Raw genomic sequence first — 24,892 nt, forward strand, 5'->3', positions numbered from 1 at the left:
GGTATTATTTTTCAGAAGCATTTAGAAAATACAGAATAAATAAACAAATTGAAAAGTCAATATTTTTAAGATTTCAATAAGTCAGAGGATTTATTATTTATTATTTATTTATTATATTTTGTCTGTTCCATAAATATTTAGGTCTTAATATATATAAGATAGTATAATACAGAAAGGTGCATTACATACTGATCCTTTATTCAAAAAAATGGAATAGGAGGAAGAGTCACCCAAAGAAAACCTATCATGAATAGAGCTAGGTCTTTTTCAGAGGAGGAAGAGGGAGAGAATTTTTGACTAGGAGAATTGGAAGAGGCTTCCAGTTGGAAGAGGGTAACATTTGAGCTGGATTTTAAAGAACTAACGATATTTGGACCAAGAAGGAGAAGGTGAAGGACCTTACAAAGGAGAAGGAGTATTATATCGAAATGCACAAATAAGAAGGCATAGGTCCTGTGCCAGCAGCATGTGGCTGTTTGTCAAGGTGAAGGATATCTAAAGATGGACAGAAGGGAAAAGTCTTACATTGCACAATTTGGTTATACTTACTTACTCTATATAGTTACAATTAATAAATTTTATGATTTACATATAAATTATACAGTTTACTGATTTATACTATCTTATGATATTTTGAAATTGTTGCATCATTTAATCACAGCAAATATTTCACTATTCTCTATTTTCAGAAGCACTACACAAATATACTGATTTACCAAATTTTTTTCTCCTTTTTAATTCTTAAAAATAGAGGGGTTAAATTATATAACTTTTTTCCTATTACTATCCATCTATAAGAACTTTAGTGCCAAAATTCAAGTTTTATATTCTATATGTGTTTGAAAAAAAGTTCAGGATGGATTTGCATTAACAGCAGTTCATATTAAAAAAAAAAAAAAAGTAGAGTCGCCTGGGTGGCTCAGCAGTTAAGTATCTGCCTTCCAGCTTAAGGCGTGATGCTGGAGTCTTAGGGATCCAGTCCTACATTGGGCTCCCTGCATGGAGCCTGCTTCTCCCTCTGCCTGTGTCTCTGCTTCTCTCTGTGTGTGTCTCATGAATAAATAAATATTTTTTAAAAATTAAAATTAAAAAATCTAAAAAAATATGTAAGTGTTTACATGAAGAAGCAATTTGAAAAATGATAATATTTACTCTTTAAAATGCAAAAGTACTTAGAGGATAAAATGCTGTCTTCACATATTTGAAAGATTAATCAAATGGTACTTGGCTTTAAAACAGTGCTTCTCCAACTGTAGTATGTATTGTTAGAGAGCAAGCCCTGAATCAGCAGATCTGGAGTGAAGATTCTGAATTTTTAAAAGGTTTCTAGGTGATGCTCATACTGCTGATCTAAGAACCTCATTTTTAATAGTAAGACTAACATGTAAAACTAGGAGTAATAGTGAGAAATGAGAAGGCCCTATCAGTTCAGGTAAGAAAGAGGTACGTATCATTTCAGGCTATCTAATATAAAAATACTCTGCCTTTTGAGAAAGTAAGTTTCTCTTTACCTTAAGTATTTGAAAAGGCTAGATAACCATCAGTGGTATTGAAGGGGAAATTATTAAATGAGACATATTGGATTAGATGACTTCTTAAGTCTCTTCTAGTTGTAAAATTCCAGTAATTCCATAATTCTTGAACAAGAATACTTATTTAAACTGTTTTTTATGCGTTTTCAACCTTAACTATGTTCTCCTAGGAAATTCTTTTAATGTATCTAAGTTGATTTTATATATAAAGATACTATCAAGAGAAGATGAGTTAGTCTTGGTATTTTTATAAAATTAAAGAATTCGGTTCTATATGCAGTTGTTTATATAATGCCAGCTCCTGAGAACCAACATTATTGCTGAGGTAGGTCAAGTGATTTTCACCACTGTTAGTTTGGTAGACATCCAATTATGGACAGGTTTTTAAAATGAAATAAAATGTAATATTTTGTATTTGGATGTATCTAAAACTCTTGCCTAATTAAACTGGGTCTCAGAGACCTTATACAAAATTTGGTTTCTTGGGCTTAGTAGTGAAATAATTATAGACTTACCTGATTTAAATCAACGTCTTCAGTTGGAAAATGAGTTAAGTGGGCTAAGTAGTCTCTAAAACTTCCTTTCAACTCTAAATTTCTCATATCTGATCCTTTTCATTCTTCCTCAAGATTCTTAAAGTCACACCATCAGAAATGACCAGATTTTGACCTTTTAACTCTTAAGACTTTCGGTCTTAGTTATTGCTATCCAAAGTTTACCTTCTTGTAAAAGTAGAAGTATCTGTTAAAACCTAAAATCCATCCCAAATTTGAGAATTGTAGGATAGTGTTTATTTACAACATTAGATAGAAATTTGCTCTTAACAGTTGCATTAAATTTTTTTCTAATAAGATCATTATTTGTGGAATACTTTTTCTGTAGTGTGTTAATTGGTTTGAATAGTCTGTACAGTCCAGAAACAACTGCTGTTTAGTGAAGCAGACAATACTTGATACTGATAATTAACACTTGGTTTGGTAAATAGACAATACTAATAATACAGTGTAATAAGTCCTGTGACAGGGATCTCCTCAAGGTGGTATGGTAATATGTATAAGAATATTGAACCTAGGGATGCCTGGGTGGCTCAGCGGCTGAGCATCTGCCTCTGGCTCAGGGCATGATCCCAGGATCCAGGATCGAGTCCCACATCGCTTCTCCCTCTGCCTATGTCTCTGCCTCTCTCTGTGTGTTTCTCGTGAATAAATAAATAAAATCTTTTAAAAAATAAAAGAATATTGAACCTAGAGATGCCTAGGTGTCTCAGTTAAGAGATCAACTCTTGATTTTGGCTCAGGTCATGATCTCAGGATTGTGAGATCAAGCCCCACGTGGGGCTCTGCACTGAGTGTGGAGCGCTTGAGATTCTCTCTCCCTGTGCCCCTTCCCACTGGTTCACACACCAATTCATGTACCTGCTCGCTCACATACCTGCTACCTCGCACGCACATGTACATACGCTCTCTCTCTCTTTAAAAAAATAAGGAGCTCTAGTCAGAAAACCTCATGAGAAGATAGTAGATGAGCTAAGTCATGAAGAATATGAATTATCCAGATAAAAGAATTAACCAGATAAAAATTCATAAAAATATGAATTAGCCAAGATAATAGCAGCAAGCATAAGTAAAGGCATAGAGCCATGAAATAGACATGAAGATGTACTGTTTTTGAAGTGTAAGTTAGGAAAGACCATTAAAACTGGAATGTAGGCAGGTGTTTTAAGGCAACAGAAAGATCGTGGCTTTGTTCTCTCTTGCTGGAGGTGGTGTAGATGAATTTTAAGCCTGGTTTGACATAAAACGTTTGGTTTTTAAGTACTTTGGATTTGAAAGAAATTGAACATAGGAACATAAGTGGGCTAGTTATTAGGCAAGAGATAGTCAAGGTCTAAACTGGGCCCCCACTACCCCCATATTCCACCACAGGAATCTCCGTGTGAGCCCTTCAGTCTCACAACCAGCCAACCCATCTCCAGTGTGACCCTCACTGTCCCCAGTCATGATCCCTGAGTCCTTATGCTCCAAGTTGTGTTTAATGTAAATTTTCTGTTATTTTCTTTTACCTTATAGAGAATAGTGAAGGGAAATATTAACTGACATAACATTTCTATCTGAAATCCTTGAGGAATATTTTCATGCAGCAACCTTTTTGTGCTTAATTTGATCTTAACAGAATTGGTATCTAGTATTTTTAGTACACTTTTTACTTAGTTCTTGATTGATCTTTTAATGAATTGTAAGCATTAGTTTTAAGGGTTTTTCCTATTAAAACATACATTTCAAGATGAAGAACATATATAAAACCCTATTAAATTGCGAGTTTAAAAAAAATGAGAAATGTAAACAAATAAGTACCTATGAAAGAAAAAAAGTAAAATATAGTAAATGGAAGATGAAAGCTCACCAGATGAAACAGTTTTTTAAGAAGTTTGAAAATACAGTAAAACTCTGAAAGAAAACTTTTTCAGAGAATCAGGAAGAGATAAAGTTGCTCTGATAATAAAAAAAAATACTGAGGAATACTATCTGTGATCTCCTTATCTTTGGGCAAGCTAAGTCAACAACTAATCTCAATTTTAAATAGAGTTTTCCAAAACACACTAAAAAGCTACTCGAGGTAATAAAGGGAATGCAAAGATACAAAGTCTTTCTTTACCTTTAAATTCCAAATTGTTGGAATTAGGTTTCTCTTTTATCCCAATGCTTTTCTTACCTTTATTGTAGCCAAATGGGAGACAAAAGTATTAAAGATTGAATATGACAGAGAGGCTAGGGGGGCTGATTGAACCTGTCAGTGAACAAAGAGGAAAAAAGAATAAGACCTGTTTCTTAAAAATTGACTACTATTGAACTTATAGACCATATAATATTATAGACTCTTTGGTATTTATACTTTATTTGAATTGACTTGATTTGTTTATAAATTATACATTGATAATATGTAGGAAATCACTGAGCAGAACCATGTCACACATAGGCAGTCAAATATATTTATCAAATCTAAATAAAGTTCTCTAGTCAGTGATTCTCAAGCAAGAGTAAGAGTTTTCTTTTCTAGGAAAAAAAAAAAAAAGGTACCAGAATGTCTAAAAAAGAAATTGTTTTCTCAAACACTACCATCTCCCATAGATTCTTGTGTGTCCCTGTCCTATGGAATAGAGTTTGAGCATATGAACTCTCTTCCTCTGCCACCTGAGTCCTGTTGAAACCAAAGAAATGTAGTGAACCACTGAAAAAGTATCTTATAAATCAGAGTTGTATAGCTAGTTTTAAATTTCATTCTTATGTTACAAATTAAGTAGGGCATGGAATATGACCTTGAACTATATTGGAAAAAACTCTGGGGAATCCATTGGATTGGATTTTGTTTGAGCAGACCGCTAGAGAGCTATATAGATCATAAAGATTTTTCTCTTTTTACTGAGATATACATTAATATATAACACCCCAGTAGTTTCAAGCATACATCATAGTGATTCAGTATTTATACAATGAAATGATTCCCACAAAAAATCTAGTTACCGTTTGTTACTACAAAGTTATTGCAGTGTTACTGACTATATTCCCTATGCTATATTTTAGGTGGAGGGCATTAAGAGCTACAAACTTCCAGTTATAAAATAAGTAAGTCATGGGGAGGTAATATAGATCATAAAGATGTTTAGGGAAGGAGACTGAAATAGAATAGCCACTCCAAAAGATTCCTACAGCTCGTTACATTGTCAATATCACTGTTGATCTTGGGCTAAATTTCAATTCTGAAACAGGTATAAAAAGAGATATATATATTCCCTTACCTACTTTTTCTTTGCTTGCAGCAGCATTCAATAATTAATTTGTGAATGCAAAAATGTTACTAAAGGATGAGGAAATCAGGGTATAAACCTGTAAGAAAAAAATGTCTCACATCGGGTTATCATACACTGAAAGCATTACAAAGAAAAAAAGACCCTTCTATAAATTTCTGTACATCTTCCTTATCGATCTTAAAGGCTTTTCCTCAGGGTTTCATCCAGACTTCTGACCTCTTAATTCCAAGGACAGTTTATTTCCCTTGACTTATTTTTGCCTAATAGTTGGTTCTCTAATAATGAATGGATAGAAGTATAATATCTAAACCAGAAGAATGTGTGGTGGCCCTATTCTTCACTGTGCTATTAGACCAACTGCAGTATTCTAGAGGCCTTAGTTAAAGGATAGAGACAAGTTGGATGTAGTCAAAGGGAAGTGATGGTGGCAAGGGGAAAGGATCCAAATGAACCAAAATATAAGAGAAAAGAATTTAAAGGTAGAAAAAGACACATATTTTCACTCAGAAGACAGAATTAATTAAGGTCTTGCTCTACCACTTACAACATTGTATGTGTCATTTTAACTCTCTAAACTTTGGTATCATTTGTAAAATGGAAATGTAATGCCTGTCTTCAACTCACATGATTATTATGAAAATTAAAATAGGACATATGACAGCCCTGTGTGTGCAATATACTTTAAAAATATTAGAAATGTTCTAGCCTCAGCAATCAGACAACAAAAAGAAATAACAATAAATTGGCAAAGAAGTCAAACTCTTACTCTACGGATGACATGATAACTTTATGTGGAAAGCCCAAAAGATTCCACCCCAGAATTGCTAGAACTCATACAGGAGTTCAGCAACATGGCAGAGTATAAAACCAATGCACAGAAATCAGTTGCATTTCTATACACTAGCAATGAGGCAAAGAGAAATTAAGGAATCGAACCCACTTAGAATTGCACCAAAAACCATAAGATACCTAAGAGAATAAACCTGACTAATGAGATAAAGGATCTGTACTATAAAAGGTATAAAACATTTATTAAAAAAGTGAGGAAGACACAGAAATGGGAAAACATTCCATGCTCATGGATTAAAGAAAAAATATAATTAAAATGTCTATGCTACCTAGAGCAAACTACACATTCAATGCAATCCCTATCAAAATGCCATCTACATCTTTCACAGAGCTGGAATAAATAATCCTAAAATTTGTATGGAACCACAAAAGACCCTGAATAGCCAAAGGAATATTGAAAAAGAATACCAAAGCTGGTGGCATCACAATGCCAGAATTGTCACAATTCAAGGTATATTACAAAGTTATAGTCATCAAGACAGTGTGGTACGAGCACCAAAACACACACAAATCAATAGAGAACCCAGAAATGGACCCTAACTCTGTGGTCAACTAATCTTCAACAAAACAGAAATAAATACCTAAAGGAAAAAGGACAGTTTCTTCAATAAATGGTGTTGGGAAAATTGGATAGCCCTATATAGAAGAATGAAAGTGAACCATTTCCTCACAGCATACACAAAGATAAACCCAAAATGGATGGAAGACCTAAACGTGAGACAGGAATACCTCGAAATCCTAGAGGAGAACACAGGCGGCAACCTCTTCAACCTCGGCTGCAGCAACTTCTTGCTAGACACATCTCCAAAGGCAAGCGAAACAAGCAAAAATGAACTATTGGGACTTCATCAAGATAGAAACACACAACAAAGGAAACTGCAAAAGTAAAAGGCAACTTACAGAATGGGAGAAGATATTTGCAAATGACAGATAAAAGGCTAGTATCCAAGATCCATAAAGAACTTACCAAATTCAACACCCCAAAACCAATCCAATCAAGAAATGGACAGAAGATATGAACAGACATTTCTCCAAAGAAGACTTAAAAATGGCCAAGAGACACCTGAAAAAATGCTCCACATCTCTCGGTATCCGGGAAATACAAATCAAAACCACAATGAGATACCGCCTCACAACAGTCAGAATGGCTAAAATTAACAAGACAGGAAACAACAAACAGTGAGGATGTGGAGAAACGGGAATCCTCTTACACTACTGATGGAAATGCAAGCTGGTGCAACCACTCTGAAAAACTGGAGATTCCTCAAGAAGTTAAGCATGGAGCTACCCTGCAACCCAGCAACTACACTACTAGGTATTTTCCCCAAAGATACAAAGGTAGTGGTCCAAAGGGGCACCTGCACCCCATGTTCATAGTAGCAATGACCACAATAGCCGAACCGTGGAAAGAGCCAAGATATCCATCAACAGGTGAATGGATAAAGAAGATGTGGTATATATAGACAATGGAATATTACTCAGCCATCAGAAAGGATGCTTACCATTTGCATTGATGTGGATGGAACTAGAGGGTATTATGCTGAGTGAAATAAGTAAATGAGAAAGAGACAATTACATAGTTTCACTTGTATGTAGAATATAGGAAACAGCCCAGAGGATCACAGGAGAAGGGAGGGAAAACTGAATTGGGAACAGATCCAGAGGGAGGAAAACCATGAGACTCTTAACTTTTAGGAAACAAGCTCAGGATTGCTGGAGGGAAAATGAGTGGGGGATAGGGTTATTGGGTGATGGGCATTAAGGAGGGCACGTGATGTGATGAGTAATGGATGCTATATGCAACTGATAAATTGTTGACTCTACATCTAAGACCAATATATGTTGGCTAATTGAATTTAAATTAAAATATATTAGAAGTGATAACGGTGGGGTGATATGCTAATTAGCTTAGTTGTAGTTCACATTTCACAATGTATACTTAAATCAATTTGTACACCTTAAATATATACAATTTTTAATTGTCAGTTATACCTCAGTAAAACTGGAGGGGAAATGTTGGCTCCACATGTGCACAGACCATATAGGCATAGACCATATTTATTAAGTACTCAATAAATTTTGTTACAGTATAGAAGAAAAGAACATACTAGTGTATTAGTATTGCTTTGGGGAAATACATTTTCAATATACTTTTAGGGTATCATGTGAAAGAAGACAGATTTGCCCTGAATGGCTCAAAAGCCGAACTAAGATTCATGAATAAATGCTGCAGGGAGAAAAGTCCCAGCACAGTGAAAAATAATTCCCTAGTTTTCAGTATTTTTCAAGCGTAGGATGGTTTATTCTAAGAGGTGGAACATTCCCTATTCCTGAGGGTGTTTAGGTATACTCTTGGCTGAACACATGAAAAGGATAAAAAGCATACTATGGATCACATTTTTTAAAAAGCAGCTAGATCACATTTAAGGTCCTATTATTTCATGATTATGAATATTCAAGTGTTTTCTCAGTTTCCCTGAATCTGTTTTCTTTATTACCTGTATTGTCAAGATTTTATAGTCCACAAATCGCTTTTTTCTTTATGATCATCTGGATTAATTTTTTTTTCATCTGGATTAATTTCTTAATACCACTTCTCTATATTGATTCATATTATTTTTACTTTTTGAAAGATTTCATCATATATTCCTTTTGTCTCTTCATGACCATCCCCTGTCGTCGTCAACCCGCCTGACCCAATATGGACCCCAACATGCCGTTGCCTTTTCAGCATAGGTTGACATCTCCTTTATGCAGTACATCAAGAAATCATATTTTTATCCTTTTATACCTAAAAATTTTAAGTCTTCATATGTATGTTTTAACATGCACACAAAGTTGCCTCTCAGTCCAAAATTCCTTTTAGAAAGGTATTTTTTTAAACAAGGAAGTTAAGTTTTTCTACCTTTTAACCTGTTTCTGGTAATTATGAATACAACACCACCCTATTACAGTTGCCCCTTGAATAATACAGGTTTGAACTGCATGGATCCTCTTATACAAAGATTTTTTACAGCATAGTACTATATATGTATTTTCCTTATGATTTTCTTTATAACATTTCTCTAGCTTTATTGTAAAAATGGAGTATATAAGGTATATGTGTTAATTGACCATTAATGTTATAGATATGTGTTAATTGACCATTAATATTACAGATAAGGCTTCCAGTCAACAGTAGGCTATTAGTAAAGTTTATTGAGAGTTAAAAGTTATATGCAGATTTTCAGCCGCACAAGGGGTTATTAGCACCCCTAACCCCTGTGTGAATGAAGGGTCAACTGTATTTCATTATTTTGAAATTTATGATAATTCAGAAATAAGTTGTTCAGTATTTTTTTTCCCTTAAACTCTTTAGGAAAAATAAGTAAATTACTGTAATAAACATGATTGTAAGAAAAATCTTTAACTTGTTTCAGTAAATACTTTTCAGTTACTTTAGAAGCATCTCCTGACAATGAAACAAATAAAGTATAAATTAGAAATTGTATTTCTTCATAACAAGATAATGACATTTTTAGACTAGTGTAAATTAATATTTTTTAGAAGTAATACTATTTCTATTCATCATTTAAGTTGGTCTCCTATACCATTATTGTGGCTTATATTTTATGTCCTGCAGTTTTTATGTAGCATGAATTTATAATCTCTATTTATGTTCATAAGATTGTAGAAAACTGCTTTAAATTTTTAGAATCTTCTATAGATTTTATATTTATATTTGGCTGGTTGTGTAAAAACACATAAACCAGCTTACTGCTTTTGGTATATACTCAAAACCAACTTTCTTAAAACGCTGTATAGCTTCAAAGTAACTGGCTTTTGCTGTCTTTTGTAAGGTTATTTGTACCCCAGCTTATTTTTTTTTCCTTTGAAAAGCCTTGCAGTAAGAGAATTTCTTTGTCTGGATGATCCACCAGGTCCATTTGATAGCCTAGAAGAAAGCAGGGTAAGTGCTGTATTATATATCACATGGAAAGGGGAACAAATAATACAGTACAATAACTATATTGTTTCTTGAATGGAATAGCAAACAGCAAAGTATTATTAATTTTAGAGCATCATAGTTTTACACAGAAAGCTTCAAATGTTTGGGTCAAAGGTGTCTTTCATTGAAATACATGAACCTACTTCAGTGAAAAAATAAAAGTTCATGCATGTCATGCCATTAATGGAGCTCTGAAATTAAATCTTGCTTTTTCTTTTCCTCCTTTTTTTTACTATTTAAAAAAAAAATCATCAGGAAATATACTACATTTAAAAATGCTATTTGTATGCTGAGTTTTCTTTCATCTAAATATCAAAGAACCTACAATTAAAATCAATTAAAACTTACCTTCAGAAGTAGAGGTTATTGTCTTGTTATCAATTCAACTCTAGCCTGATGCTCCTCAAATTACGGTAATTGACGTGTTAGAGTGGCCTGTTTCTTAAAGCATTTGGCTAGATTCACAAAACAGATTTGGTTATAGTAGATTAGCTAGGATTTTACGCAAGTTTTTTTCCCCAGAATGTTCAATGGCATTTAAATGGAACAGATTTAATTGGTAGATTTGTACTGTTTTCAGTTAAACTGAATCTGTTCTTTGTATTAGAGTGAATGCCATAGCTTTTTGGAAGCAGCTTTATTGAAGTAAAATTTTCAACCATTAAATTAGCTCTTTGCTATTCCATTGTAAATGTACAATTTAATAAAATTCAGTAAATTTGTAGGACTGTGCCACCATCACCATAATTCCATTTTAGAAATTCCCATCACCTTGGAAAAAGTTCGTGCAAGCCATTTTGCAATCCATCCACACTCCCAGCTCCAGACAACTACTGATCTGCAAATTTGCCTTTTCTGGATAATTTATGTAAATAGTCATACTGTGTGTGTGTGTGTGTGTGTGTGTGTGTGTGTGTGTGTGTGTGTGTAATCAGTATTCAATATACATATTCTTTTACAGATACACTATGCATAATATATAGTATCCAGTATATAATCTCTACAGTCTCTTGTTTAGCATCATGTTTTTGAGGGTCAACCATATATAGCCTCTATGAATATTTCATTACTTTTTATTGATGAATGGTTTTTCATTGTATGTATATACCACATTTTGTTTATCTAGTTGCCAGTTGTGGGACATTTGAATAGTTTCCAAATTTGTGCTATTTTGATTAATGCTGCTGTGAACAATCTCGTAGAAGCTTTATGTAGACATTTGTTTTCATTTCTCTTGGATTAAACAAGAAATGGAACATTTGCTTATATGGCAAATTATGTTTAACTTTTTAAAGAAACTCGCAAAATGTTTTTATTGTGGGTTTTTTTTTTTTTTTTTGCAAACTGTTTTCTAAAGCAGCTATACCATTTTATATTCCCACCACTAGTAATATGAGAGTTCCCATTTATCCATGTCCTCATAAACATAATTTATCTGTCTTTTGGAGTATAGGCATTCTTATGGGTGTATGGTAGTATTTTACTACAATTTTAATTTCCATTTCCCAAGTTTTTTTATATTGGTCACTTTTTTTTTTAATATGTTGATCAACTTTTTCATGTTTTTTTTTTTTTAGCCATTTATGTGTTTTCTTTGATGAATTGTCTATTTAAGTCTTTTGTCCATTTTGTTTTGTTTTTTTAAGTTTGACTGTTTTATTGACTTGTAAGAATTCTTTATTTTGGATATAAGTCCTTTACCAGATATTTGATTTGCAAATATTTTCTCTTGATCTGTATGTATCTTTTCATTTTCTTAATTGTGTCTTTTAAAGTACTAATGTTTTTAATTTTAAAAAAGTTTATCACTTTTTTTATGGCTTATGCTTTTGGTATTGTATCTTTACCTAGGGGCACATGGCTGACTCACTCAGTAGAGCATCCAGCTCTTGATCTTGGGGTCATGAATTCAAGTTCCATGCTGGGCATGGAGCCTACTTTAAAAAAAAAGGACACTCTACCTAACACAGGTAGAAAACAAAAGTTTTCTCCTTTTTTTTTTCTAGAAGTTTTATAGTTTTTAGCTCTTCAACTTAGTCTTTAATCCATCCTGACCTGATAGATATTTATAAGGTATGAGGTAAGGATCTTAAGTTCCTTACTTATAGATATCTAATTTTGTCAGTACCATTTATTGTGTCGGCACCTTATCAAAAATCAAACAAACATAAAAGATTGGGTTTGTTTCTGGACTCCTAATTCTCTTCAGTTGACCTAATTACCTGTCTTTATGCCAATACCATGCAGTCCTGTTTATTGTTTATTACAGCTTTCTTATGGTTACTATTTATCTTTTTTCCTTTTTTTTTTTTTTTTTTGCTTTGAGTTTGTGAATTTCTAAGGTTTGTCACTTGTATAAAGCATATAGTTGGGTCTTGGTCTTTTGTTCAGTCTGACATCTTTACCTTTTACATCTGCCATTTTGCAATTCGTTTTCTATCTATCTCCTCTGTTTTGGTCCTCTTCCTCCTTTACTGCCTACTTTACATATTTTTAGTATGCCAGTTTGATTCCTCTGTAGAAATCTTTAGTTTTTTATTTTTTAGTGGTTGCTCTAGGTATTACAGTATGCATCCTAACACTACTTAAGAGTAATACTTGGGATCCCTGGGTGGCGCAGCGGTTTGGCGCCTGCCTTTGGCCCAGGGCGCGATCCTGGAGACCCGGGATCGAATCCCACATCGGGCTCCCGGTGCATGGAGCCTGCTTCTCCCTCTGCCTGTGTCTCTGCCTCTCTCTCTCTCTCTGTGACTATCATAAATAAATAAAAATTTAAAAAAAAAAAAGAGTAATACTTAATTCCAGGGAATTATAAACTTAGCTCCAGTATATCTTTTTCCTCCCCTCCTTTGTGTTGCTATAATTACATATTTTTTTAAGTAAGCTCTAGGCCTAACATGGGGCTCGAACTCATGACCCTGAGATCAAGAGTCACGTGCTCTACCAACTGAGCCAGCCAGATATTAATATTATTACATATTTTAAATCTCTATGTCATAAACCCAGTAATACAGTGTAATAATTATTTCTTTATACAATCTTTTCACTTATGAAGAAATTAAAAAAGAAATGAGGAAAATGTTATCAACTCTTTCATATTTATCGATATATTTACCATTTCTAAATGCCTCTTCATTTCTTCCTGTGGATTGGTGTTATCACATTCTTTCAGCTTCAAGGCCTTCCTTCGAGTACCAAATCTGATACCAAAAGATTCTCAGTCTTTGTTCATCTGGGAACCTTCATTTGTGAAGGAGAATTTTACTGATTTTTTTTTGCTTTCATTACCATGTGTCATTCCTCTGTCTTCTGGCTTCCATTGTTTCTGATCAAAAGTCAACCTTTAATTATATTGTTCCCATGGACGTGATGAGTCATTCTGCCTTTGCTACTTTCAAGATATTTTTTGACTTTCAGCAGTCAAATTATGATATCTCAAGGTGTCTTTCATAATTTGGCTTCATTGAACTTCTTGGATTTGGCAGATTAATGCTCTCCATCAGACTAAGGAAGTTGTTGGCCATTACTTCTTCAAATAATTTCTCAGTCCTTCTGCCTTTCTCCTGAGATTCCTATTACAAACATTTCACATTGTACTATATGTTTCTGAAGTGCTGTTCATGTTTTTCAGTCATTTTTCCTCTGTTCTTCAGGCTGAATAATTTCTGTTGGACTATCTTCAAGCTCACTCATTTTTCTGTCATTTTAAATCTGCTATTGAGCCTCTCTTGTTAATTTCTCATGTCAGCAAATGGGCTGATCAACTCTAGAATTTCTATTTGCTTTTATTATTATTATTCTATTTCTTAATTGAGTCTATACTATGTTAATTAACTATGGTTTTATAACCTCTGTATCTAGCAAGACAAGCTTTCCTTTCCTTGTTCTTCAAAATTGACTATTTGTTTCTCCATATGAATTGTAGAATCAACTTCTGAGTTTATGAAAGATCCTGATGGTATTTTGTTTGGAATTATAATACATTTACTGAAAAATTTTAAAGAGCAGTCATTATAGAATGGAATCTTCCTATCAATAGATCTTTGCTTTATTTAGGTCTTTTTTAGAAGTCTTCAATAAAGGTTGAATTTCTTCTTTAAACTTTTATAGAAAGCAGTAGAATTTATTCTTTATGGGTTTTTTATCATAATTGGTATTTTATTATCTTCTAATTTATTACTATTATTACATATTTGGTGAGATCTCTCATTAGTTTGTGGATCCTTTTAGATTTTCTATATATATAAAATCATACCTTCTGAAATACTAACAGTTATGGTTTTTCCTTTTTAATCCTTAATATCTTTTATTCCACTTTCATATTTTTTGTGTGTATGCAAACTGGGATCTTTGCAGTTAAATAGAAGCAGTTATGGCAAACATCTTTTCCTTTCTTACTGACTTTAATAATTCTATATTTCACCATTGAATATGATGTTTCCTACAAGCTGTTGGAAGTTGTGGGTTGTATTTTTTTATGCCTTTGCTATTGGGTTACAGAAGTTCTATTCTTAGTTTGCTTAAAGGTTGTAGTATGTGTATGTTATCAATGCTTTTGCTTCCATCTATAAAGATGATCATATGGGGTTTTTTAATAGATAGCATGGTAAATTACATTCATAGATTCTCAAATGATAAAACATTCATTTCTGAGGTTAACTCATTAATTCAGCATTTTTTTAAATTGCTGGATTTGAATTATAATGCATTTAGAATTTTTATGATATAATTTTCCTCTCTGCTATTGTCACTGGATCCGGCATCAGGATTATACCAATCTTATAAATAGAGAAATACTCTCTTTTTCTTTTCTCCAGAACCATTTGAATAAGATCGGTATTGTTTGTTCCTTGAGTATTCATTAGAACTCACCTGTAAAACAACCTGAGTCTGATATTTTCTTTAGATTTTTTAACAACTGATGGTTTCTTTCTTTTTTTTTTTTTTTTTTTTTTAAGATTTTATGTATTTATTCATGAGAGACACACAGAGAGAGGCAGAGGAAAAGCTGGCTTCCTGCAGGGAGCCGGATAACAGGATTCCATCCCAGGACCCTGGGATCATGCCCTGAGCCGAAGGCAGATGCTCAACCACTGAGCCACCCAAGTGTCCCAAAAAACTCTTAATGTATCTATAATTACCAAAAGTAGTATACTAAATTTACTCATTATGGTTGGTTGTTGAGGTTTTTTTTTTAATTCTATAGTTGAAATATACTAGTGAATCATTCCTTTTATTATTAGATAGTGACCTTTTTGTGCCTAGTAATGTTTTCCACTTGAAACACATTGCTCTGAGATTAATAAACTGTACCTTTTGTGGGAGAGGAAGAGCAGATTTGCCTGTTGCCTGATAAGTATTTTTCTATCTTTATATTTAAAGTGTGTTTCTTGTCGGCATCATAGAGGTAGATTTTTGGGTTTGATGCAAACAGAAAAATCTGTTTTTAAACTGATGAGTTTATTGTGATGTGTCCAGTAATTACCAATATATATGTATTTATTTCTGCCATTTTATTTTGTGCTTTTTATTTACCTTCCTTTTTCTCCTTTTCTTCCTTTAATATATTTAATGAGTTTTCTCTCTTTCCTTTTTCCCTCTACTTTTGGCTTCTAAGCTCTGTATTCACTGTCTTTTATTTAATGGTCATATATTGTTCTCATCAAATAATTTAGAACCATTGTTTACAGCCTCCCCAAAGTGAGCCAAGCTTCCTTTGATTTACCAGCATGTTTACCACTTTGTTTCCTCACCATTCCAAGTTCTTTCATATCAGTCTTTCCACTGGGGCTCAAGTAACTGCTCTTAAAGTACATTGTTTAATAGTTCTTTCAGTGTTTATGTGTTGGTTTAGGTCTTTAATGTCTGAATTTTTTTTTAAATCTTGCTCTCATTTTTGAAGTGTGATTTAATTGGGTCTAGAATTCTGCCTTGATAGTCATTCTTCTCAGTGTTTGAGGTCTTTTCCATTGCCTTTGCTATGAAACATCTATTCACAGTTCATTGTTGTCCCTTTCTAGTACACTGGTTTTTTTCTTCCTAGTATTTTAGAAACCTTCTCTTTGATTTTAGCATTTGCAGCTTTACTGTCTTGGTGTGATTGGTGTTTACTTCGTCTTCCTTTTATTCTTCCCAAATCTGAAAATACTAGTATTTAATCAGTTCTAAAAATCTTTCTCCTGTTTTCTCACTGAGTATTGCTTCTCCACATTCTCTCTGGGTTTTCTTTTTTTTTTTTTTTTTTTTTTTAGGAACTCAATTTATAAATATGTATGTTATTTTCCTTTTCCTTCATGTTGTCTGTCTCCATCTCCCTATGCGTCATTCTTCAATGAATAAATTCTGTAATTTTCTTAGTTCTAGCTTCTAGTTTACTATGTTGCATTCAGACAGGATTATTCTACTGATACATCCATTAAGATTTTAATAATATTGACTATACTTTTCATGTCTTGACATTCTATTCTTTTGTGTCAAGTATAACTGATATTTTTTAATAGTGGCTTTTAAAAAATATTTTATTTTTTTTTAAAGGTTTTTTTTTTTTTTCAATTTTTATTTATTTATGATAGTCACAGAGAGAGAGAGAGAGAGAGACAGAGACACAGGCAGAGGGAGAAGCAGGCTCCATGCACCGGGAGCCTGACGTGGGATTCGATCCCGGGTCTCCAGGATCGCGCCCTGGGCCAAAGGCAGGCGCCAAACCGCTGCGCCACCCAGGGATCCCTAAAAAATATTTTAAAGTCATTATACATGTTCATATTTTATGGTCTTTATATAGTAATATGCTATCTGAAGTTTATGGAATTCTAATCCTTCTTTTCAGTGGATGATTTCCTAGTGGGTTTTGTAATTTGGGATTATAATTTTTTTCTTTTTTTTATTTAAGATTTTATTTATTCATGAGAGACACACACAGAGAGAGAGAGAGGCAGAGACACAGGCAGAGGGAGAAGCAGGCTCCATGCAGGGAGCCTGATGTGGGACTCGATCCCGGGTCTCCAGGACCAGACCCTGGGCTGAAGGCGGTGCTAAACCGCTGAGCCACCCGGGCTGCCCTGGGATTATAAATTTACTTTGATTAGAACTTTGTCTCCAGGAAACCTGAACAGCCAGAGTTGAGGGTATATCCTTTGTTTGCTTGCTTCTGCAGAGATAACTTGAGTATCATTGATCCTGGACCTTTTTTTTTTTTTTTTTTTTTTTTTTGCTAATTTCTAAGCTTGGGTGTTTCTGACTAATTGTGATAGTATAAATTCAAACCAAAATCCACAGAAAGCACTGGCCCATGGTTATAGATTCTTCAGGGAAGAAGACTCTCTTTCCCACCTAAAAGCCAAGATGAAACGGTCTTATTTGATGCATTTTTATGTTGATGAATGAGTTTTGTTAATGGCTTGGCTCTTTAGAGTTCTTGCTTTATTCCTGAGTATCTCTCTCTCTCTTTTTTTTTTTTAATCACTAGCCTTAAAATGTGCCTGACTCATCTCTTGTCCCATCTTAGTGTTTAAAGTTCAAAGTTAACAAAAAGCTATGTCAGCTCACCTGCTGGTGGCACTTGTTTTCATTCCTCTTTGTTTTTGTTCTCTGTGATTTACCTCTGTTTCTTGCCCACATTTAAAATGTTGAGTTTTTAGCTTGATATTTTATAGCCAGAGGCCTTAGTTTGTCTGGTCACCCATGCTGTTATCAGTGGAAGTTATGTATGGTTCATTTCTTTTGTTTTTCTCTGTATTCCTACATTCTATTGGCATGATAGTTGAAAACTGTTTAGTTTTTCCATAATGTGCATATACCCAGATCTTTACATTTGGGAGTGTTTGTAAGGTTCATCTTATGTCATTAGGTAAAAAAGCCGCAGAATGAAATGTATTGTATACGTCCATCTATATAAAGACAAATATTTGAGAAACTGAAAGTAATTCAGTTGGGTGGAACATGGGTTATGCAGAGGACCAGAGGAAAAGAAAAGTAAATACAGCAAGCTCTGAGGTTGGGGTAAAAGGCATATGTTACATCATAAGGTACTTCACTTGCCAAGGTAAGATATTTGGCCTTATTATTTAGGCAGTATTAAATCGTAGGTAACATGATAAGATCTGTTTTTAAGAAAGCCAGCTCAGGGGATCCCTGGGTGGCTCAGCGGTTTAGCACCTGCCATTGGCTCAGGGCCTGATCCTGGAGTGCCAGGATCAAGTCCCACATCGGGCTCCCTCCATGGAGCCTGCTTCTCCTTCTGCCTGTGTCTCTGCCTCTCTCTCTCTCCCTCTGTGTCTCTCATGAATAAATAAATCTTAAAAAAAAAAAAAGAAAGAAAGAAAAAAGAAAGCCAGCTCAGATTGCAAAGTGAACATGCCTATTAGCTTACTGGTGTTATAGTTTGGTTAAGAACTGAAGACTATAGAAATGAGAACAAATGACAGAAACACTAGAGGCGTTGATGAGGCAGTGGGGGTGAGGAGAAGGGCAAGGTGGAAAGATAGTTATCTTTGGGCCATAGAAATTAGAGAAATGGAGTGATCTGAGATCCCTGCCTGGTGGCTTTGATAATGTGGCTGTATAATAGATATTCCATTGTAAATGCTGTTTGACTTGCCATTGGCACATCTAATTGAAGAGGACCAGTAGATATATGAATGATGTCTGTGCACTAAGGAAAGTTGTTGGAGATTAACAACAACAAACCACATTGGAAGTTGATAGGATATATAGAGATGAGAGCTGAAGTGTTCACAGTAAGTGCAGTTGCCCAGGGATGGCATATAGAACAAGAGAGTATATAACCAATGGCAAAACTTTGATGAATGCCCACATGCAAAGAACAAATAGAAAGCTGGGCAGCCCGGGTGGCTCAGCGGTTTAGCGTTGCCTTCAGCCCAGGGCCTGATCCTGGAGACCTGGGATCGAGTCCCACGTCGGGCTCCCTGCATGGAGCCTGCTTCTCCCTCTGCCTATGTCTCTGCCTCTCTCTCTCTCTCTCTCTCTCTCTCTCTCTCTGTATCTCTCATGAATAAATAAATAAAATATTTTTAAAAAATTTTAAAAAGAAAAGAAAGCTAAAAGCAACTGTCAAAGTTAACAGGTTGAACCAGAAAGTTTTATGGAGGCCAGTAAAATAGGATTCCATTAATTTTTTTTAAAAAATTAGGTCAATAGTGACAATGAAGTCAAGAAAAAACACTTTGGGTTTGATGATTAGAAAGTCATTGTTAGGGATCCCTGGGTGGTGCAGCGGTTTAGCGCCTGCCTTTGGCCCAGGGCGCCATCCTGGAGTCCCGGGATCGAATCCCACGTCGGGCTCCGGTACATGGAGCCTGCTTCTCCCTCTGCCTATGTCTCTGCCTCTCTCTCTCTATCTCTGTGTGACTATCATAAATAAATTTTTAAAAAAATTTTAAAAAACAATTAAAAAAAAAAAGTCATTGTTAGCCTTTGCCTGGGCGTAGTTAGTAGAGAAAAAGAGAGGGAAGCTCCTACTTTAATGATTTTAGAAGTAAATGAGGGGCTAAATTTGGGTGATAAAAAACTTGTGGAAAAAGTTTTGTTTTGAAAGGAAGGAGATGAGTTAGTAGCTAGAGACTCATGATTAAGAGGGAGATGAAGATGATTTTTTTTATGGTGAAATTTTTAGGATTTACTTAATCAACTTCAGTCAAGTTTATTAACTAAATTTTGGGTCCAGGGGAAGGGGAAAGGTTGAAAAATTAAGAGGAAGTGTATCTTCCAGGGGAGGTAGGGTAGAAAGGTAACTTGAACAATCATGTTCTTGAGGAAAAGAAAAGGAAGCAAATGTAGTTGGGATTCAGGGAGTCAGTGGGTTTCTTGTTTTTTGTTTTCTTGTATAGGAATCAAGATCATCTGCTGGGTTTGGAATCAGTGATAGTAACACATTTTAGGAGACTTGCCAGGGGTGAAGGTTTAAAATAGTCACAGAGAAGACATGACAAAGAGTGATAGATAAATGATAATAGTTAAAAGAATTGATCAGCAACACTGGAAGCCTCGGGATAAGTCACCCACATTTTTTCATGACATTTTTTATGGTAGTATGATTTTGTTTGTCCTAATCTTTATTTCATCAGTGTTTAGTATCCTGGGTATGAAGCAGACAATGTCAGTTTTGAATGAATATGGAAAAAGAAGCAAAAGGATAGCAATGTTGAAAAAAACTTGGCATTATTTAGGTACTATAGAGGAGATTGTTAAAATAGTATCGCTCTGAGCACAAATCAGTAGCCACAATTTTTCAAAAAAGTATGTTCATGTAGGACTGGGCAAAACTAGATGAAGGAGAATAGAAACTTAAACAGTAGTTATTGGTTATTTTTCCCCCAATTCTATGCTAATAGGTTATCACATATTCATTTCAAGCACCGTGGCTTTCTGCTTAACAATTCTCAAGAAAGGGGATTTGTAGTTAAAAGTCCTGCAGGTAGGTTGGGACCTAGTGTCAAGATAGAAGAGACCAAAAAAGATGAGGGAAGAGAACAGATTGTTTGGGCTGCACACATATTATTTTGATTATGTCCTTTGACTCTTCAAATAAATGCTCTTGAGGAAGATACTGTAAAAGTAATTAATTTTATTTTTTCTGCATTTTTGTTTGTTTTTAAGGCTTTCTGTGAAACTTTAGAAGAGACAAACTACCGTTTTCAAAAAGAACTACTTGAAAAACAAAAAGAGGTGGAATCACTGAAGAAACTGCTGAATGAAAAGCAACTTCATATAGAAACTCTAGAAAACAGAATCAGGTGTATTGTGATACTTGCATTTTTAGCCTTATTCATTCAACTCTTCATACTCTGGGCTAAATGTCTTTTGTATTTTAATATGATTTAGAAAATTCTGATTCCAGAACTCTTAGACTTTTGATGTACTTTCTTATAGATTAGGAAAATTGCCTTTTGATAATTTACTTAGAAGGCTGACCATTTAAAGGATGGGAAGCATTAGAAATAGAAGCCTATAGCTGTTCAAAATAAACATTATTCATTTTAACCTATTTAAATACTACCTTTGTTTCTAGTCATATTTTCACATATGAAAGTTGTAGTTTGCATTCTTGTCAGCATATATTGAATTGATGTTAAAATCATTTTACATTAATCATAAGTACTAATTTCTCTGTTGACTCCCAGAGTCAGCAATTTATTAACCACATTAAAAAAAAGCTGAAGACTACTAAAGCTACATGTACTGACAAAAATAAACCAATATATACTTTATTTCTAGAAAATAACTTGTTGCTATAATTTACTTTTAGGGCATTGTCTTTAGAACCTGAAGAATCACTACACATGTCAGAAACAAAAGGTGAACACATCCCAAAGGTGGAGTCTTCCACATTTGAGGTTGATCAAGATGTTTTGCATGAAGAATCTGGGTAAATAATATTTAGTTTATTATACCTTGATCATCTAAATAATTAGAAATAGTCAATGATACTCCATAGAGTTTTGTTTTGTTTTGTTTTGTTTTTAATGAACTCAGTGATACTGTAAAAGAGAAGGACTATAGACCTCCTAGACTGTCTCTAAAAATGAGTCTTTGGCATCTAGGCTGTAAATATTATTACTTTGAAGATATGTCTAAATTAACTATTCAGTTAATTAATAAAGTTTGTAAAGTTTGACAAATTAATATCCTTCAGTCTTTTTCCATTCAAAAAGTGGGATACCATAATAGCAACCAGCCGGCCTACCTAACAGAAATGATGAAAAGAGTATATTTGAAAGTACATAGAATATTTATTACTTATAAGTTCAAAGTCATCATTAATACTTTAGTGATAGTTAAACTGTAATTATGAAAACAAATTTTATGTGGGCACAGGTCATTATAAACTGGACTTTTATTGATAAATGGTAGTTGAGAGAGCTGAAAGAGTTAAAACTATATCTCCAAAGGTGTTGTCTGGTACTGACAACTTAAAAATATTAAATTTCTGATCAAATATTTAAATATTTCTTTCCATTAAATATTTTTTTTAATTTTTTAATGAGAGACACACAGAGAGAGAGAGAGAGAGAGAGAGAGAGAGAGAGAGAGAGAGGCAGAGACACAGTCAGAGGGAAAAGCAGGCTCCATGCAGGGAGCCCGACGTGGGACTCGGTCGATCCTAGGTCTCCAGGATCAGGCCCCGGGCTGAAGGCGGCACTAAACCGCTGAGCCACCCGGGCCACCCCCATTAAATATTTTTCCATTAATATTTAAATATTCTCTACATTAGATGAAAAAAAATTTAAGGTAATAATGAAGTGAAATATCTAATGTCTTCATTGTCATGTTTCTCTTTTTTGCAGAGCTGATGATAAGCCATGCTTAAGTTTTAGTGAACCTGAAAATTCTGTATCAGACATAGAAGTAGCAGAAGTGGCATATAATGGAGAAGAAGACTAATACATAACAAGCAGTTCCTTCCATTTATATGTTTCAGCAAATTTAGAATATTTTAAATGAAAAAAAGACTGAAGCATTTCCAGAAAACAGAAGATTGCACATGTATTGTATAAAGTTTACATAAAGAAAAGTTTTTTAAGTTATCGGGATAGGAAATGTATTCACTGCTGCTTTAAATTGTCTTTTATCCAACCTTTGTATTTAATACACTAAAAAAAAAAAATCTAGTTAGAGTTGTTATCAAGATTGACGTTCTTAAATAATGTGCATAAATTATTTTGGTATTTTGCCAATATGTTGCTCCAGACCAATGTCTGCTTGTGTACGTGTGTGTGTGTGTGTGTGTGTGTGTGTGTGTGTGTGTTTGTATTTAAAATGCCAATTATATCAGTTACATGGACATTAATTGCATGTTGCTACCTGGTTGATATATATACTTCTTTGTATCTCTGACATGATATATTTTCATTAGTTTAAATCAGCAGTAAAGACAAATTAAGTTTTAAATATTGACGCGTTTACCATATCTAAATAAAAGTTTGCAATGTTATTGCTATTTAAAAAGAAGAAAACTTTCTAATACCAAAGGAAAACTATTTGAAAGACCTATAGTAACATATAATAACATAGCTAAAGTGATAAAATAGCCTTGATTTTAAAAGCTAATTCAGTATCAGAATACCATAATAGGTGTCCCAGTTTATTATAATATGTTGTACTTGTTTATTTATTATCTTTATCTTAAACCTCTACCTGTAGAATCAGTGAGTTTTCCTCTTTCAGAATACTACCTCTTTTTGCTAATCAAGGTATACTCTTTTGGAAATACAGATTCTAAGCAAATAAGGAGTTATATAAAAAAAATAGAGAATAAAAAGCCATATATACTATAATGTTCCTAGCTACATTGACTCCTGGGATTGCATTTATATGTCTCTATATGTGAATATGTTGCTCTAATGTATTAAGGCTGATTTTCCTTTTAATATATTTAGCCAAGTGATGCACTTTATGATAATTAAACTCTTTTGTGCCAAGTTTAATTGGTAAATTTCTTTAGTAAATGGAGTTAGGAAAAAGAATTATGTAGTGCCTTCACTATTTCACTTTTTACAGCAGTCTGCTAGGGTCTATGAGTCAGCTTTATGAAAAAGTGTTTCAGATTTGCTTATAGTTCTTGAAAGTGCCTTGTTTCATTTTTACACTATGAAGTTACTCGTTTACTTTCTATTTCCACTGCTTTGCAAATTGCTGTTAATAAGTGTTGTAATTGTGCTAGCATTTTGAAATCCCAGTTGGTGTATTGAACTGCATGTGCTTTCTAAAAGGTGTGGGAAACTTACTGGGGAAGCAGAATTACAATCTCTAGTTTTGTTTTCTTCACTATCTAAAAGTTTATCAGTATCTTGATGTACACATTAAAATACGGTTTTTAAAAATTCTACTTATGTAGACTAAGTGGTCAAGTGGCTGTTGTTAACTTTTGATCTGAAACAGAGGCTGCTTCTTACCAAAGTTCAAAAAAATTTAAAAGCCTTTGTCAAAATGCACAAATATGTTATCTCAGTATTTTCCACAAAGTATACTAGAAATGTGTTTACTATCCTGGGAGAGAGAAAGAATATAATAAATTATTTATTCATTTCAAAATATCCTAGGCTTGAAAAGGTTTAAAAAGAACAATCCTTTAAATTAGTATCATTTTTTAGTGTAATGACAAGATGATCTTTGCTAAATTCCAGATATTCACGTGCTACATACATGTCTGTTTTAAAGTGAACCATACACTTTCAAAATCTGGCCTTTCGGGAGATTGTATGTAAAGTTTTGAATGGGTGAAGAAAAACTCTTGTTAATTAATAAAACCACTATTTATATTTAGAATTTACTATTTTACTTTTATGATGCATTTTATTCCCAGTATTATATTCACTTAATAAATTATTTTTTCAGTACAGCAGTAGCTGTGTTGTTTAGATCTTGAATACCATTTTCCCCTTCAATTTCAATGTCCTATTACAAATTATTGTAAATTTAATTATACTTAACTGGTGCATTTCACAGATGTGGAATGAGTTTATGATATATTTTTAAGTTTACACTTTATATTACTGATCATTTTAAGTCTTTGTGACTAGGTGCACACTTCAAATGTAACAGCCAATATTAATTTAAAAATGAACATAATTCAAACAGGAAACACTTCTGTGAATAATCTTTTAACCTTTTAAAAATTAAGTTCATGTGTGGGTAGCAAAACCATAAACCAGCATTTTAAAATGTGCTTTAATTTGTCTCCGATTCTGAGAGTAAATA

General features: G+C 33.7%; 1 protein-coding gene across 3 annotated transcripts in view; it reads left to right on the plus strand.

Annotated features, from left to right (window-relative positions):
• The window catches only part of SNX16 (sorting nexin 16), a 39,151-nt gene extending 14,567 nt beyond the window's left edge, over positions 1–24,584 (plus strand). For all 3 annotated transcript variants that reach the window (XM_055318223.1, XM_055318222.1, XM_055318225.1), the window contains 4 exons: positions 10,069–10,138; positions 20,792–20,928; positions 21,441–21,560; positions 22,480–24,584. In XM_055318223.1, coding sequence (XP_055174198.1) covers positions 10,069–10,138; positions 20,792–20,928; positions 21,441–21,560; positions 22,480–22,576 — 424 coding nt within the window. In that variant the 3' untranslated portion in view covers positions 22,577–24,584. The remainder of the gene's footprint in view (positions 1–10,068; positions 10,139–20,791; positions 20,929–21,440; positions 21,561–22,479) is intronic.
• The last annotated feature ends 308 nt before the right edge of the window (positions 24,585–24,892 follow it).

Source organism: Nyctereutes procyonoides, unplaced genomic scaffold, assembly GCF_905146905.1.
Source record: "Nyctereutes procyonoides isolate TBG_1078 unplaced genomic scaffold, NYPRO_anot_genome, whole genome shotgun sequence".
In the NCBI taxonomy this organism is placed as follows: domain Eukaryota; kingdom Metazoa; phylum Chordata; class Mammalia; order Carnivora; family Canidae; genus Nyctereutes; species Nyctereutes procyonoides.